Here is a 17,942-nt window from a genome sequence, read left to right as displayed (position 1 = left end):
CTGTGGGGGCTCTTATTTTGAAACGGGAGGAAGTCCTGTGTGCTGCGCGTAAATACATCCGGGTTCGTAATAAATAGTTTTCTCACTTAGTTTTTTAAATATTTATCTAAGTTAACTTAATTGAAGGTGATTGAACTGGATGGACAGTTGAAGGCGCATTTTGGTGGAAATTTATTTTATCGCAGTGACGGCAGCTTTAGCAATAGCAAAAACTGCAACTTTGACGATAATTACATTATTTGCAAATTTGACGAGTGTAACGCACACGTTTTATGCCTGTTTTGGTTTGAAAAAATAACCTTACGTTAATGTGGCTCATGGCTTGCGATGTATTAATTGATAAGTTATGTTTTTGTCGCTTTGTTTGGGGTGTTTTACATAGTTTTATTTTGAAGTGACAGGAAGTCTTGCGTGCTTCGCGTAAATACATCCGGGTAACGGCGTACATAAAGTAAATAAACATAAGAAATAGCAGTTTAATCACCTTTAAACGGCTGTTGTCATCAAGAAAATCGTAAAAACCAAAGATGTTTTTTTCTGGATTAATTTTCAAAAGACGCATCTTTCTGAGAAACCGCATTTAATGGATCCCGGAGGCTCAAAGGTAACTTATTTTTATAAATAACGGTTACTCTTCAACTGATGCTAACGTTATGGTGCTAGCATAACGTTCACTTTAACTCGTATTTTGACTAAAATTGTAATGTTTCAAAATTTGTCGATGGCAAATTGACGTTATCTAACGTTTAACTTACAGCTTAAAACTATTTCGTGATAAGTTAGAGTTTATAACGTATAGAAGCTAGTTAGCATGCTTGTAAATATTGCTAATAATGTGTTTTCCCATAATAGAAAATGCGACCCAGGGAGCTCCCGCCTCTTCCGCAGGTAAGTTATTAATCCCCAGGTGTTACTACCCTAATCTAATGTCCTTACTGTGCATTATATTCATTTAATGTTAAATAATGGCTTCCTATTATCCCACCCACACAATGCAAACTTCCTGACCTCTTAGTAAATGTGAAATTTTGTTTCACTTAGATAAAACCCAAACTAGTCAATATATAACCTATATAAATCTGAGAAAAGGAAGAAACCTAACCTTTCTGCCACTGCAAGCATCAAATATTCAGTATTTATATAAGAAATAGATTAAATAAACTGAAGAGTAGAAGTTTCTTAAACTTCTAAACTTTGATTTCAAACAGGTTATATCGAATATCTTTGATTTGATCGAAATGTGTATGGTGAATTTTGGGGTAGATATTGGAAATATACATGTTTAAAGTTTTTTTCAATAAATAATTAAAAAAGGTGCAGAATTTTATTAGTATTTATTTCCTCCTACTCCTTTCCCAGGACACAAACCAGTTATGGTGTTTTGTTTTTATTTTTCTTATTCTACTTTTTAAAATTTGATTTGGCATGTACAAAATAAAGATCTAAATCTTTTTTTTTTCTTGTATTTTGACAATTAGTCAGCATGTCATTTGCTTTTAAGAAAAAATAATGAATGATTAAATGGGTAGGGAATACAGATGGTTATTGTTCAGCATTTAAAGCAGATGTGTTGAGTTTATTGACACGCTCACAGTTAACTGAATAGATGCAGGTTTTACATTATAAAAGTAGAATTGTATGTATGATTTTACATCGTAAAAATGATCATATATGTAGACTATACATATCTGTGCACATACATAAGCATGCATATATTTAAAACAACAATATACAACAGAAGAACTCCAAAAACCTCTTTAGAGCTTTGGATTTTGTACTTTTGATCAGACAGAACAAGATATTTTGCTGATGGTTTAAAGCTTAAAAAATTAATTGAATTTAATAGAATTTCATTGACGGGTCAATCTGCACAAATTGTTAGGAAATATACACAAACATAGAAATGACTGATAAATATACAGTTGCAGGATGAATATAATTATGAAAACAGACACTGCTCTTCTTAAGGATTTTTTTAAATTATAAAAAACAAAAATGAGATGAGAAAAAAAGATTAATTAATCAAGTTGTCAGCAGATTAAGTGAATATGTAACAAATGTTAGCCGCATCAGAGGCAATAAAAACATATAACATAAACTGATGGATGCACGCAGACATTGATAAGCTTTGCAAACCTTAAATATTTGTGAAAGTTTCAGGAGTTGAACAAAACAAAGGTATTTAAATGATTTAAATAAGCTTAATTGATTAGAAGTTGGAAGCAAACTAGGGCCGGAAGATGAAAACTCTGCGATCTGACTAAAATCATGTCTCACCCTAAGGAAATATAACTTTATTCACGTCAATTCTCACTTAAAAAAAAACATGAAAAATTTAAAAGGTCCTGAGAAGTTATGCAAGTGCATGTGGGGACAATAAAGCAGAGGAAACACGGTTAAAACACAACAAACGTCAGAGAGATTAAACCAGATTCCACAGACACTTTCTGGACGTTTCACTCACCCACACACAAGAGCGCGTAAAGGTTTGAGTCGTCTGACCTCTGACCCAAGTAATCCTCAGTCCTGACGGATGTATGAACACAGATTTAGCCGAGGATTTAAGAGTCATCCAGGATGTTATGTGTAGCTGCTCTCCGCTCTGACTTCATTCTTGGGTGGGATGGCCAGAAAGACGACGGTAAGGAGTTTTATCTCGGCGTGTCTCATCTGACTGGAACTGAAAATTCTTTAAAACTCAAACAGCTGTTTAAGAGAAACTCCTCTTCTGCATCTGAGCTCATCGTGTCTGAGGAGAGTTTATTTGTTAATGTGTTTACGCTGCGTTTGATGGGACCTCCTCAATCCAATTTCACTGTTTGTAAAGTGTCCGATTTGTTACGGTTTTAAGGTTTAATGGGTCAATTTGAATGTTTTTGCACAGGATTAAATTTATTCTTCTATTTCTTTTTTTAAGTTTAACTAATCAGGCTGAAATCCACTTTTTTTCTCATTTTTGCTTATAACCAGAGAAAACTAGCTAATTAAACAGACTGCAGGTCTGAAAAAAGTTATAACTAAAGCATTGATTTCAGTTTCCTCTGTAAAGACCATAAAAAGAATTAAGAAATCCTCGATTTACTAAAATCAATTTAATTTTGTCTTGCGTATTAGAAATGTGTTCGTACGTGATTTTAGGGGCCAAAATGTGCGTAAAATACAGAGTAGTACTATTTCAGACCTCTGACCTGATGTAAAATCCACATTTGGACCAAAACATCACATAACATTTTTTAATTAGTTAATCCAGTTCAGTCTGTGACATGCTTAATTATTGATTAATGGTATCGTTAGGAATTAGTGTTGTGATATGATTATAAAAATCATAAATCTAAATCTCCTATTTTTAGACATATTGAAATCTAGAAACGATTCATGATTTTTATTATCTTAATGTTCAATAATCTCTTTATTTATTTAAAAAGTGTTAAGTTTAATGTGATTATCCTGTTGTTTAATAACAAAATTAGGAATTTAAAAAAGAAAGAAAGACAGTTAAATTGCGTGGTGTGTCACAAAATTTCAAATGTGATTTGAAAGTCTGAAACTTCCTCCTGCATCTCTTTGTCTCTTCAGAGAGGACAACGAGCTCTTCCCACGATGGCAAGGTCAGTAAATTTGTGTTTTTTTACTGCGATGTAACGTCTTTGTCAACAGTAATGATGCGGAAAAGTCAAACTTCTTCTTCTCTCCTTTGTCGAACGTTTGGGAAAATGAAGTCAAGACACAACTGGTGAGTCAAGAGTTAAAATATAGAAGTTGTGGGATATAAGTGGAATCTTTATATCTCCTGTTATTACTGTTTATTTATCACGTTGTACAGGAGATGCACCAGCAACGAAACAGAAGAAGAAGAAGGTGAGAAAGGAGACAAATGGAGTCGATGATATGGACGGTATGACACACACACACACACACACACACACACACACACACACACACCGACATCTGTGCAGCTTCTTTGCACCGATTCATTCGTTATACCTCAAACTTTTTACTTACCTTTTTTTTAAAAAAAAATTTAATTAACCCCTTTTTTCTTTTTTTCACTCCACATATTTATTTATTCATTATATTTTATTTATCTTTTTTTTTCCTTTTTACGTGATTAAAGGATCTTCATGTCCTTGTGATTATGTATTTAGTTTTTGTATGCTCTCATGAACCAATCAAAAACAAATTATAATAATATTTAGATGTAGAATAATAACTCTGAATTTAAATCTGAAATGAAAGAGAGTTGTTTTTGTCGTCGTAGTCGTAGTTCACAGATCTGTCCTGCTTTTGCATAAACACTAAATTTTCGTCTCATTAAATGTGAGAGACGTTGTATGTTAGTATAAAACAAGACTTCCTTGTTTTTTTTAAGTGATAAGACTTAAAGACAACATGTTTAAAGGTTATTTTGAGGTCATATGATCTGTTTGAATCACTTCTCGGTTAGATGCTGTCTCTTATATGTGATATCTATTTTAAAGAATCTTAAGTCTCCTCATTTAAAAAGCAGAAATAAAACATTATAATGCAGCTTTATAATGTTGAAAGCACACGGAGAACATTTACTCCTGCAACACGAGTAATTTCAGGTCGACTTCTCTCAGAAAGTTTCTTCATTCTGCTGTTTCCGGTCCAGATCACGGGATGGAAATGGGAGGTCTGGGCAGCCGGAGGGAATCTGAGATCGGAGAACAACTTACTCTCGAGGCCACGACGGACGCACCGCCTCAGAGGAGGAAGAAGAAGAAGAAAACTGCTACTATCGGTAAACACTGAGAGCCAGCGCCTCCCTGTAAATGCTGCTTTTCTGCATCGTAGCTTCATCGTGAAATCTAAGTTTTTTTTTGTGGTAACTGACGTTAACTTGGATCAGTCAGCAGGTTCATCTGACATTAACACGCTTAAATTGATGGTGTCAGATCTTTCAGATGACCAGGCCGAGCTGGGGAACGGAGACGCAGCAGATCACACCACTGATGGAGAAGAGGTGGTCAGAAAACCCAAAAAGAAAAAGTAAGAATAAATCACACTATAAAAAGTCCCTGGACCATTTATTATAGAAAGAATTTACATGAACTTTTAGTGTCATGCTTTTATTTTTTGCATAAACCTGGTTTGAGTCATATATTATTGAGAAAATACTAGTTGATCTCATTTCATTTTATATTATGGGTATGTGTTTGCAGATTTTTTTGTTTATACATGTTTTAGTGTCACATTGGATTTTCTTCTTTGTTTTGTGAAAATTTAAATAACTAGTAGAAATAAATACAAACTTTAAAAGTATATTTATTTTTAATGAAATGCAATAGAAAGATGGGAGTAAATAGAAGTAATAGAAGGTTGGTAATAATGACATAAAAATCCAAATAAAAATAATTTGTTGAAAATAAATACATATAAAATTATTATAATAAACTAATAGAAACATATATAAATAAAATGATATAAAATAGAAGGATGGTAATAATGACACAAATATAAATAACAATCATTTGTTGGAAAAAATAAATATAAAATTATTATAATAAACTAATAGAAATCTTAAAGGATGGTAACAATGATTCAAAAATCATTTGTTTTATGAGTATAATGAGTGTGTGTGTGTGTGTGTGTGTGCGCAGATTCCTTTCGTTTATACATGTTCAGGTGTCGCTTTGAATTTTTTCTTTGATTTGTTTTGTGAAAATTTGGACAAGTGTACGTTTTCTGACACAGTACCAAACCAAAGCAAAATTGACAAACGTATTGATTAGAATTCGTCTTTTGCACAACGATAAAACACAGAATTACAGCAGGAAATATCGTCACATGGTACATTTTCTCGCTAACTTTTATTGTTGTGATTTCAGGAAGTCCAAAGTCGTCGAATCGCAGCCTTCTGATGAGCTGGACATAGAAGAGGACGATATAATCACTGACACACCTCCCTCCATCCCCCAGCAGTCCCTGTTCTCGGCCCCGCAGGGTCAGAGCCAGCCGGTGGGAAAAGTCTTTGTCGAGAGGAACAGTGAGTAATGAAAAAAAATAATTAATTCATTGAAAATAAATGAATGTACAAATATTAATAATACATAACAGTACAAAAAATTAACAAATAAATCCATGAAGTCTATTTAATGAACATAGTATAATGAAATAAAATAGAGGGATGGTAATGGTTAAAGATGGTAAGGTTTTAACAATAAATAGATCTAAAAATAATTAATTATATTAAAACAAAAAAAATTAAATAGAAACTGAATTAAATAAAGATAAAAAATGAAATAAAAAAATTAAAGTATTTTATTAAATTTGAAGATGAATAACTAATAAAAAAGAAATATGGATTTAAAAAAAGATTTTTAAAAAAGGAAATACAATGGAAGGATGGGAATATTTACACAAAAAATCAGAGTAAAATTTAATTCATTAAAATAAATTAACTAATATAAATTAATATAAATAAAAAGAAATAGAAGGATGACATAAAAAGTAAAAGTAAAATAAATTTCTTAAAATAAATAAAAAACATAGAAAATTATAAAAATAACATGATAAAAAAGATGAGATTATTATTAATTCTAAATTATTAGTTAAATTATTAATTATTATTAATCATTAGAGATAAATTCAATAATTAAACAAGAAAGAAACTGTCAGATAGAAATGAAATAAAATATAAAGATGGCAATGATGATACCAAAAAACAGAAGTAAAATTTATATTATGAATAATAAATGAATGAAAATACAATTTACACTAAAAAAAGGGTATAGCTGTTTAATGTAAATCCTGAGATGTAATTTCCTCAAATAACAACAAAAAAACACTTCAACAAAAGAAAGAAAGACTAACAACGTCTACTCATCCGTCAGAGACAAAGTATTTGTTCATGTGTATGTTTATACTCCACTTAAACAAAAGAAACGATATAGTGGACATATCCACCAGGCCAAACGTGCAAAATTGTTCTTTCTTTCATGTTTGTGACGCGCAGAGCGTTTCCAGGCTGCCGAGCGCTCAGACTGGAGGAAGACCAGCGACCAGATGGATAACATGACAGACTTCCACATTCAGCCGCTGTGGACCACCAAAGAAGTTTCTCTCCAAGTGCACGAAGGCTTCAGGTGAAGGCAAAGCGTCTTTTTTATGATGTAAAAATATGTACGAGTGTCGGACGCCCCTCCTGAACGTCTGTCCCCTCCTGTGGTGCAGGGTGTTCGGTATGTACTGTCACGGCTTCCTGGCGGGCTACGCCGTGTGGAACGTGGTGGTGGTGTACATGTTGGCGGGGCAGCACCTCACCGCTCTGTCCAACCTGCTGGAGCAGTACCACAGCCTGGCGTACCCCTCGCAGTCTCTGCTCTACATGCTGCTGGCCATCAGCACCGTGGCCGCCTTCGACCGGTAAACCTCACAAATATCAACAACACTGTGCAGACCTGAGCAAGCTGACTGCTGAAGCCAAGAAAAGAAAGTTTCCTGGTTAAACTGCCCTTTTTTTTCATCTAGCATACTCGCCAGTACCCAAATCAGCCTTTTAGGCTGCATCAGAGGCATTTCCGAAACTGGTATTAGTATTAGAACAACTCCAATCTAAATGACGGCGATATTTTTGGTCCAGCGTTGCATTTTAAGACTTAAAAAAAAGTCTGACTTTCCAATTGAAAAATGTAAACAAAAGCATTACGACTGCAACTAATGATTATTTTTATTATCTATTGATTTGCCCATTATTATCTCATGAAACAGGGACTAATTCCCTAAATTACTTATTTAAATGGTATGTTTTGTCCCACAAACAGTCCAAAATCCAAAGCTATTCAGTTTACTATCAGGCATGACGAATAAAAGCATAAAATTAAAACATTTAGGGAGCTTTTTTGCTCATAAAGTCTTTGAAAAACCTAAAATGAGCATTTATTGATCAAAATAGTTACCAATTAATTATCTGTCAATCGACTTAGGATAAAATGACGAATTGTTTCAGAAAATATACACGCAAAAAAATGTAAAAAAACGACCCTGTATTAGCAAAATCATAGAAACTGGAGGATCAAGTGGATTATCCCGAATCCAGAGATTACTGTATGTAGCCAGATCGAGAGGGATTAAAGTCAGGATATCTTTGTGTCTTTGGCCTTTTTTAGAAAAAATAGTATTTATAGTCATATAGAATCCACGGCACAAAAATTTCAAGTACATGTAAACATATTCAGTGACGCAAATCTTACGTACGACAAAGTAAATTAACTTTAAAAATTGCACTAGACAAAACAAACCAACAGAAAACTAAGACAGTAATAATAAATAAATAAATGATTAAAATATTAATGAATGAAATATAACTAAAATACGTAATCAAAAGATAAGTAATGATAAAAATAGTAAATAAAATAATTTTAAAAATTTAAATGTGTCGCAAAAAATGAATGTAAACATAACCTTTATTTAAATAGAAAGTCAAATTAAAATTAAACCTCTTTTGCAAGTGAGACTTAGCCAAGTACAGGGTCATATAGCAGCATAAAAACAAACAGGGCGACAATAAAAAATAAATCAAAATTTAAACAATAAAGTAAACTGTAATTAATGGAAAACAAGGGTGAAATATGGGGTCATTATTATGTCTATTCTATACAGGTCAAAAGGGGTTTGCATATCGTAAAATGTTATGTATGTTAAAGTTTAAAGGGGAATGTGGTTAATAAAAAATTAACTCTTTTGTTTCCAGAGTGAATCTGGCCAAAGGCTTCTCGGCTCTGGGGGAGTTTTTCATGCTGGAGCCCGTCGCTCTCGCCTCATTCTGTGAGTCCGCCAGTTTTTATCCGACCACGTCGACTACAGACGCGGGTTTTACGCTCAAACAGATGACGTCTGTTCAGCTGTAACTGACTTTTTGTTTATTTTGGGGTTCTTCCAGTGTATTTCTCAGCGTTGGTCCTCTCTTTGAGCCAGCAGATGACCAGCGATCGGATCAACCTGTACGCAGCCTATAACTCTACATTATGGTGAGCTGGCTGGATTTATTTAATGCGTGTGTCGTATTTTGGAGCGTGGATATGACACTCTTTCGTCTCTAGGCCACCAGGGTCGGAGCACCAGATCCTCCACCCGTGGGTGACCGTCAACCTGGTGGTGGCTCTGCTGGTGGGGCTGGCCTGGATCTTCATCGCCACCCGACCGGAGCTAGACAGAACTAAAGGTGAGAGAAAAAAGTTTAATTCTGCACATTCAGCCATTTTTGAAAAGCAAGAAAACATATTTTATCATGTTGTCTTTCTTCATCAGAGTACCTGGAAACCATGGAGATCGAGCCTCCAAAGACAGAGGACAAATCAGAAATGTCCGCCTGAGCAAATCTGCTCTCACACACACTGTACAGCTTTGTTGTCATTTTCCACATATTTTTTTCCACTGTATTTTTGCAGTGAACTCTGAATGTGTTAGAGATTATTTTTTCTATTTTGGAAATGTAAATGTGCGTGTGTATTTTTAGATATTTATCCAATAAATCCAACAATGCTTTTTTATTACTGTAAAATTCTGAATTTATCATGAGCACAACAGTTTCACAAAAACATGGTCCATCCAACAATTCTTATTAAATACTGTCTAAAAAATAAAAAAGTGAAGGTAAAATCAATATGAGAATCTAAACATAAAATAGTGCGGGCTAAAATAAGAGATAAAATATCACATAAATTTTAAAAAAAGTTACATAAATTAGACAGCAAAATAGTAAAAAATAGTAAACTTATATATATATATGTAGTGATAAAAGCATTGAGAATTATACTTTTATAGAAAGTATCAATAAGAAGTATTAAATTATTAGATTTAAGTATGAATATGATTATGAAAATATGTGCATTGTTCCTCAATTTTTACATCTGGTACTTATGTTTGTTTGTTTTTTAATTTAATTCATATCTTAATATTATATTTCTTGTATCATTATTTATATTGGTGTTACAAATTTATGTTTATATATATACTTCTTTTTTACATGCAACAGATTTTTTGTTCAATTTGTTTTTTTTATTGACTTTTTAAAAAATTAAAATTACTATTATAATGTTTTTATTATTATTACTTATTTGTTATTCGAGTATCGAGCTCACCTATCGATTCCTTCTGAGGTCAATTAGTTTGCTCTGCCGGCCAGCCAGTCCGTGTAGTTGAGCACAGAGCGCTCACTCTCTGTTGACGTGGTAACGGTGTCTGTTATCAGTTTGGGTGGAAATCTCCACATTTTCATGTCTAAAAGTTAGTAAAACACCGCTGTTCAAGGACAGAAGTCATGCTGGACTTTGCCATCTTCGCTGTCACGTTTGTCATCATTTTGGTCGGCGCTGTTCTGTATTTGTACCCGGTGAGTAGCTGCAAGTTTAAAGTTAGCTTCAACTTAGCTACCTAGCTGTCCGTTACCAAAACCCTCTCAACAGAGTGTTAATTTAATATTCTTTTGTTCATTGGCACGTAGAAACGTTTCATATAACATCGTTTAAGACCGTAAATGAGTTGTAACAGTCTGTTTCTCATTTCGGCTTGTATCTAACACACCAGTGAGTAACCTGGTTAAAAAAAGTACAACTTTAAGAACTCGCAGTAGTCGGTAACGGTCACCGCATCCGAGTACTTTAACTAGCTATAAAAGTTAAATATTTGAACATGGATGCTATATAGTATATCATTTGTATGCCGATTTTACCTTAATACCTTGAAAAACCAATAGGCAACATTGGGAGTTGTCTCATAATGTGCGTTTTTGCCGTTAGGGCAGAAACTTAAAATTGCTATATATTTTAATGGGATTCAACATCACTGAATGAAATTGAATTTTCAGCTCTAGCTGTAATATATAAATGAAAAACCAACCTATCAGCTCATCACAGGGGACAGTAGATGCGTGTAAACGCCAGGGTAGGATGTGCACTATATTGTCTGTTTGATTTATATAAATAAATGTAATGTTTAATCATGTTTTCAGTCATCCAGAAGGGCTTCTGGCATCCCAGGTCTCAACCCTACAGATGAAAAGTAAGTTGCCATCTTTACCTTTATATTAACCTTATGCCAACAACAAGAAAGAAGTTTTAAATATAATGTGTCATTACATTAAAACAAATACAATGATGAATGATAACTCATGTGTTTAACTCCTTGACACCTGGAACAACGTCCAACATCAGTTTTCTTGTGCTGCTTCCACATACGTTTAATTAGATTTATCTCATTTAATTCATGAATTACTTTATTTATTTGTTTATTCATTTTTAAAGATATCTTAAAAGGCGGAAAGATTTCTAAAAAAAAAAAAAAATAATAATTTTATTACTAAATGTATTATTATTATCATCATTATTATAAACTTTTTATCAATATATTTATTTTTTGTTGTTTCATTGCTTTTTTAAAATTCTATTTATTTTTGTATTATTTGTATATTTTTATTTTATTTCATTTTATTTTTGCTAAATTTAAGGTAATTTTCTTGTGATGCTTAACCTCTGACTTCTTCCTGTCTTTTTCAAAGAAGTCAAGACAATTTGCTTCTAAGAGTTAAAAATGTTATTGGTTGTATTTTTAAATGCTTTTTCAGATTTGCACAGTTGACAGAGTAATTTTATGTGCAAAATATGCACATCACTGACTATTGACATGATCCTCACGTCTTTACTTTCTGTCTTCTCAGGGACGGGAACCTGCAGGACATTGTGAACAGAGGCAGTCTGCATGAATTCCTCGTCAGTCTGCATCAGGAGTTTGGGTCTGTGGCGTCGTTCTGGTTCGGCGGTCGGCCAGTGGTCAGCCTGGGCTCCGTAGACCAACTACGGCAACACATCAACCCCAACCACACCAGTATGCACACTACACTGTTCCACGACATTTGGATTTGACTGAATTAAGACCTTTAAGATGCCTTATTCATCTGGGCTTTTTTTCCAGCTGACTCCTTTGAGACGATGCTGAAGTCGTTGCTAGGTTACCAGTCAGGGATGGGAGGCGGCGCCACAGAGACCGTCATGAGGAAAAAGGTGTACGAGAGTGCAATCAACAACACACTGAAGAACAACTTCCCTCTTGTGCTCAAGGTTCGCATCACTCACGAAAGCACATATTTACTATTTCAGAACTTTCACACTGAAATGAAGCATTCGGAAATATTCCTAAATATACATTTTTTCTTTTCGTAGCTGGTGGAGGAGCTGGTGGGGAAGTGGAAGTCATTTCCAGAGTCTCAACACATCCCTCTGTGTGCTCACCTGCTGGGTCTGGCCTTGAAGACGGTCACTCAGCTGGCTCTGGGCGAGAGCTTCAGAGACGACGCCAAGGTCCTCTCCTTCCGCAAGAACCACGACGCGGTGAGAAAACGCCACCTCAGCTGCTTTTGGGCTTCGAGTTGTGGTCTGCTTTTGTAATTACAGTCTCCTCACATACTTCTGAATTATCTCATTTTAGTTGTGTGGCTCATTAAAGGGATAGTTCGGATTTTTTGAGCTGGGTTTGTACGAGACTGACGAAATATATAAATAATTAAAAAACGTCTATCATTTCATATTATGCTATGTTGTTTATTTCGTTTACGTCATCTGCTAACACTTTGTGTCTGTCCTCGTGGCCGAGTGGGCATCTACACAACACACGGCACAAAAAAACAAACAAACATGGAGGAGGTGAAAAGCAAGCAAAAGAGGAGCTACTTCTGTCCTTTAATTATGAAATTTTGGATATTAGAAAATTGGTCTTAAACTAAACTAACTAAAATTGAGTTTGTCAAAGTCCACACCCACTGTATTTTTGTATGCCAACATTAAAAAAAATAAGAATAATTTAAAAAAATAATTTTTCTCTTCCTTCAACTCACCAGATCTGGTCTGAAATCGGAAAAGGCTACCTGGACGGCTCCCTGGAGAAGAGCTCCACTAGAAAAGCTCATTATGAGAGGGGTGAGTGAGGACTGCATCAGGATTTTTCTCAGTGCGGTTTGTGTTTTGGGAGCAGCGTCGAGCCTCTGCTGCTGTTCAGTTTTGGAGGAACAGGAGGGAAAGTTTGCCGAGGCTCAGATACGATGTCAGTGAGCGGAGCAGCTCGACAGACGGCTCGAAACAGACTCTGAGAGCAGATAAACACCGTCCAGAACCAGCTGAAATCACGGATTTATCTGCCGAGTAACAGCTGTAACGGGGAGTCTGTGGAGTTGATTTTGGATTTGCTCTGAAGTGCTGTTTGTAACCCCAGTGTGAGAGTCAGGCAGCCAAAACTGCGAACAATAACGACGTCTTTTGATGTTTTTCTCCCGGGTTTTCAGCTCTGTCAGAGATGGAGTCGGTGCTGCTGTCGGTGGCGAAGGAGAGAAAAGCGCAGAGGAAGCAGACGGCGTTTGTGGACGTTCTGCTTCAGTCCAGCCTCACAGAGCGACAGGTGAACACTGATGACGTCACCAACTCTGGTTTAAAACCCCAAAAACAGCTGAAAGATTGTCATTGTTCCCCAAAAAGGCTGAAAATACATATTTTTCTGTTTGTTTCAGATCATGGAGGAGTGTATGGTTTTCACTTTGGCCGGATGCGTCATCACTGCCAACTGTGAGTGACAGAAAACCGTTCATTGATTAATAAATTACTCGTGGCTACAATTAACTGCTGTTTTCATTATGAATTAATCTCTCATTTAGTTTTTTAAAAAATATATAAAATTGAACTTATTTTGTTCAACAGACACAAAACCTAACAATATTACCATTTTACAAACTGAATAAATAAACCAGAGAATGTTTCACATTTCTGCTTGAAAAAATAAGCAATTTTTCAAATAAGATGAGATTTATTTTAATATTTAGAAAATAACAAACTCGAAAACTTTGTTAAAATGCCTTTAGCAAATATTTAGTCAAAACTGAAATTTTCAACATCAAATACAGAATTTTCCCTATGCAGAAACTGTCCAGTAAGAATTTAAAGAAAAAAACGAATAAATAAAAATAGCTCCTTCGGTTTTAGGTTAAATTCCTCCCATGCTGACACTTTCTGTGCACTCGTTAATGAATTCCTCGCCTGAAAGCCAAAAGCATGTTAAATAAAACACTGATCATAGCAGAGGATTTTAACGTGTTTTGAGAGCGACTTTAAAGGTAAAATGTGTTTTTCGGCAGTGTGTATCTGGGCTCTTCACTTCCTGTCCACCTCAGAGGAACTCCAGAACAAACTGCACCAGGAGCTGGACGAGGTTTTGGGTTCAGACCCAGTTTCTTTGGACAAAATCCCTCAGCTCAGGTACGATCTGTGGACCGGGTTTTACCTCGGAGGCGTTAAATTTAAAGTCTGAGTTTATATTCATCAATAGACACCTCTGGAATTGGTCGTAATTCTGGGAAACGTGGAAAGATAAAAATTCAATAAATTTGCCGGACTGGAGTATAATGATGTCCATAAAGGACATCTATACAATGTCCAGGAAAGACATCTATATGATGTCCAGAAAAGACATCTATTTGACGACCATAAAAAAGACATCTATACGACGTCCAAAAAAGACATCTGTATGTCGTATTATTATTATTATTATTATTATTATTATTATTGTTATTACTATTATTATTGAGTTTAAATAATACTTTGTCCTCGACATTTTTTCACATCCAGGCTCGGTTTGTGGGTTTGTTAACCTTTATCTTCTCACGTTCCCGTCCTCGGACAGATACTGCCAGCAGGTCCTCAACGAGACGGTGAGGACGGCCAAGCTGACCCCCGTCGCGGCTCGTCTTCAGGGAGTGGAGGGCAAAGTGGATCAGCACGTCATCCCCAAAGAGGTATCTGGTGTCCCGCTGTCTGCGGCGCTCTGCCTGGTTGCCTGGAAGCTCATTGTGAAATTATTACAGCCGGATGAGTTTTTACGTCCTCCTGCTCCTTTTAACGTCATATTTAAGTGTTTATTGAGATAGATATATAGTCTTTATATAGGCTCTCTTTTTTTATCTTTTTGTTTTTGGTCGTAAGTCTTGTTTTATTTGTGTGTTTTTTTTTTTGGTTTTTTTTAATGCTCAAAATAAAGATTTATTCACTTCAATTCAAAAGGTGAAAATATTGTAAATAATAATAATGCAGGTGATAAAGAAACTGATGTTTCGTTGTTGCCGTGTTTCAGACTTTGGTCATCTACGCTTTGGGAGTCGTGCTGCAAGATTCGGACACCTGGAGCGTCCCCTACAGGTTCACTTTATATCAATTTAAATGTATTTTTCACGTTTTTATAAATTAATTTTGAAATTAATTTACCGGGGAGTGGTGTGTGGTCCAACAAAACAATCCAAAATACAAGTCTTTGCAACCTGAGCAAATAAATCATGGGGGGAAAATGCTATGACCAACTTGGAAAGAAAGGTCCCAAGAAATGATTTAAATGTGACAACAAAATTACCTAAAACTATGTTTTAGGTAAGGCAGAGGAATATAGGAAAATTGTCCAAAAAAAATAGGGAAAATGTCCTGAAAACTATATTTATAGTCATAGTAAGTTAAAATTATGTTAAAGAGAACATTTTAAAAAATCCCAGCACTTTAAAGGTTATTTTTATTATTTTTTTTTACCTTTTTTGAGTGATTTTCTTGAGACTTTTTTAAAAACTATTTTTCCCCTTTTTGGGCCATGTTTTATATTCTTGTTTTAGAAAAATATGTCCATATTTTAATTAGGGAATGCCTTATTTGCATATTATCAAAAAAAAAGAAAATTTGTTAAAAACAAAACAAAAAAAAACTGCTTTAAGTAATCAGCTGGGGAAGTTTTATGGTGGTATATTCACCTGGGGTGTCTCCCCTTAAAATGACGTGTTTTTCTTTCAGCTTTTAGATATTGATTTGTCCAATTAACGGTGATTATAATGACATCATCCATCAGGTTTGACCCGGATCGATTCGAGGAGGAATCAGTGAGGAAGAGCTTCTGTCTGCTCGGATTCTCGGGGAATCAAACGTGTCCAGAGCTCAGGTAAATACCGAAACTTGTTAACATGTTATTTAGCGTAGACTTTACGAAACCTAAACAGCTTTTAGACATTTTATCGACACCTTAAGCTTTTTTGGGGCTGTAAAAAAAACTTTAATTTGACTTTTAACGCTGTGTTTTGGGCTAAGAGCTGAATATCCTGCATACTTTGGTGAAGTTTTCACGGTGAGTTTTTTTGGTCTCCGACAGCTTCGCCTACACTGTAGCTGCTGTCCTGCTCAGCACGTTGGTGCGTCAGCTGAAGCTCCACCGGCTGAAGGGACAGGTGATGGAGGTCCGATCTGAGCTGGTGTCCACACCGAAAGACGAAACCTGGATCACCGTCAGCAAGAGAAGCCAGAACTAACCTTTGAGCTCGATCAAATGAACAACCAGCAGAGTATTTCTTGAATTTTGACGATCTTGTCCGCAGGAGAAACATCATTTCTGATGTTAACTCCTGACTTTTTAAACACATTGTGGTCGTTGGCACTTTTTTGAATTAAACTCTGAATTTGCGTCATTCTTAAAGGCTTTTTTCCAAACTTGGTGGAGTTTTTTATGCACACCGAAGCCTTCCTATAGTTTTCTTCCTGGTGCTTTTTACTGCCTCGGGCACATTATTACCTGGCCTTTTCACAGGTCACAATTGCACTTGTTGGAATCTGTTAAAGGAGGAAAATTCAGTGGTTTAACCTTTTGAAACACGAGCAAATTCGCTTGATTTATTTAAAAAAAAGGCAGTGAGCAACAAAGAAGAAATGACCCAAAAATTAGCAAGAAAATAAATAATAAAAAAAAAAACAAACAAGGAAATTATTTGAAAATTACTGTAACATAATTTTAAATATGTAATTATAATAATTACAAATATATTTTTCTTAGCTTTTTTTCCTATTTTCCCTCAACATTTTTTCCTAGCTTTTTAAAAAATAATTTTCTAAAACTCATTATTTTTTGCAACATTTCATACCAGGTTGCTCATTGACACTTTACCCATTTGCTCAGTGTTCAGAGGTTTAAACACGTGCGAAAGGTATCTAAGAGAAGCACAAGAAAAGTTATGTCCAGGTTTAAAGGGGTTAATACTCTACGATGTAGAGAAAAACTGCTTTTATCTTTAATTTCTAGTACAGCTGCCATGAGTCAAAATCCCCCAAAACATGGGGCTTTTTTGTTAACTGACAAGCCCACGTTGCATTTCATTCCTTTTCTTAAATACTGATTACAAATTATTAAATATGTATGAGAATTTTGAGTGTTTCTGTTATTTTTTCCGTGTTATTTGCCCTAACAAGCTAATTTAATAGTTGTCGGTGGAGAACTTGATATATGGATTTTTTTTTTTACTGTATTTGTTATATAGATGCCCTTTATCAGATAATAAATATGCTTCTGAAGGGCCCCTGGGCAAGACTTTTTCCTCACATGATCCAGGCCTGCTGAGAGGGGGTCGAAGCAGTGGCGGATCTTCCAGTACGGACGTAGGCAGCCAAAGGGAGGGTGCCAAAATCCCCACAGCATTTATTTATTTATTTTTTTGTCATTAAACCCCCCCCCCAAAACCCTGAACATCAGGGAAATTTTGGAGTGGGAAAAAAAGGCTAGAGTATGAGATAATAAAATGCAAAAGCCATTTTCATTCTCATATATATATATGTGTATATATATATATATATATATATATATATATATATATATATATATATATATATATATATATATAATTAATAAATTAAAAATAAATTTTATTTATTTATTTATATAAAGTGAATTATGTTGCAGAATCATAATGCTTTTTAAGTACTTTCCCCAGGTAATTTTCTTGTTTTGTTTTTTGTTTTGTTCGGGTTTTTTTGATGTTGTTGTTGTTGTTTTTTTTGGGGGGGTCATTTTCATTTTTTATTTGTTTCTTGTTTTTATAGCTTTCTTTTTTTCATTTTTTTTCAGGTAATTGTCTTGCACTTAATATT

The 17,942-nt window shown here is 34.8% G+C and overlaps 2 protein-coding genes across 2 annotated transcripts; both read left to right on the top strand.

Annotated features, from left to right (window-relative positions):
- The first annotated feature begins 410 nt into the window (after positions 1-410).
- Positions 411-9,512, top strand: LOC121966337 (transmembrane protein 237B-like). Its single transcript, XM_088074633.1, has 14 exons — positions 411-604; positions 853-888; positions 3,577-3,608; positions 3,720-3,733; positions 3,824-3,895; positions 4,634-4,762; positions 4,917-5,010; positions 5,850-6,007; positions 6,977-7,106; positions 7,195-7,386; positions 8,714-8,787; positions 8,903-8,990; positions 9,063-9,184; positions 9,271-9,512. Exons 1-14 carry the CDS (start codon positions 584-586, stop codon positions 9,333-9,335), a joined length of 1,227 nt encoding a protein of 408 aa, XP_087930759.1. The 5' UTR covers positions 411-583; the 3' UTR covers positions 9,336-9,512.
- Positions 9,513-10,144: 632 nt separating this feature from the next.
- On the top strand, positions 10,145-17,221 carry cyp20a1 (cytochrome P450, family 20, subfamily A, polypeptide 1). Its single transcript, XM_088074644.1, has 13 exons — positions 10,145-10,354; positions 10,973-11,022; positions 11,678-11,844; positions 11,932-12,077; positions 12,180-12,347; positions 12,854-12,932; positions 13,295-13,407; positions 13,517-13,571; positions 14,138-14,258; positions 14,683-14,794; positions 15,130-15,194; positions 15,883-15,972; positions 16,180-17,221. The coding sequence occupies exons 1-13, from the start codon at positions 10,283-10,285 to the stop codon at positions 16,334-16,336; spliced, it is 1,395 nt and encodes a 464-aa protein (XP_087930770.1). The 5' UTR covers positions 10,145-10,282; the 3' UTR covers positions 16,337-17,221.
- Positions 17,222-17,942: the final 721 nt, after the last annotated feature.

Source organism: Plectropomus leopardus, chromosome 24 (assembly GCF_026936395.1).
Source record: "Plectropomus leopardus strain MGB_pleo_1.0 chromosome 24, ASM2693639v1, whole genome shotgun sequence".
Lineage (NCBI taxonomy): Eukaryota > Metazoa > Chordata > Actinopteri > Perciformes > Serranidae > Plectropomus > Plectropomus leopardus.
Note: the sequence above shows the minus strand (reverse complement) of the source record. Positions and strands in the feature narration are given on the sequence as shown.

What these genes read in the sequence shown, in the direction of transcription:
- LOC121966337 (XM_088074633.1), top strand. Translation starts at nt 584, where the DNA reads ATGGATCCCGGAGGCTCAAAG. An exon ending in AGTCTTTGTCGAGAGGAACA is followed by an intron (nt 6,008 to 6,976) that starts GTGAGTAATGAA and finishes TGTGACGCGCAG; the next exon opens with AGCGTTTCCAGGCTGCCGAG. An exon ending in CAAGTGCACGAAGGCTTCAG is followed by an intron (nt 7,107 to 7,194) that starts GTGAAGGCAAAG and finishes CCTGTGGTGCAG; the next exon opens with GGTGTTCGGTATGTACTGTC.
- cyp20a1 (XM_088074644.1), top strand. Translation starts at nt 10,283, where the DNA reads ATGCTGGACTTTGCCATCTTCGCTGTCACGTTTGTCATCATTTTGGTC. An exon ending in GACAAAATCCCTCAGCTCAG is followed by an intron (nt 14,259 to 14,682) that starts GTACGATCTGTG and finishes GTCCTCGGACAG; the next exon opens with ATACTGCCAGCAGGTCCTCA. An exon ending in ACCTGGAGCGTCCCCTACAG is followed by an intron (nt 15,195 to 15,882) that starts GTTCACTTTATA and finishes ATCATCCATCAG; the next exon opens with GTTTGACCCGGATCGATTCG.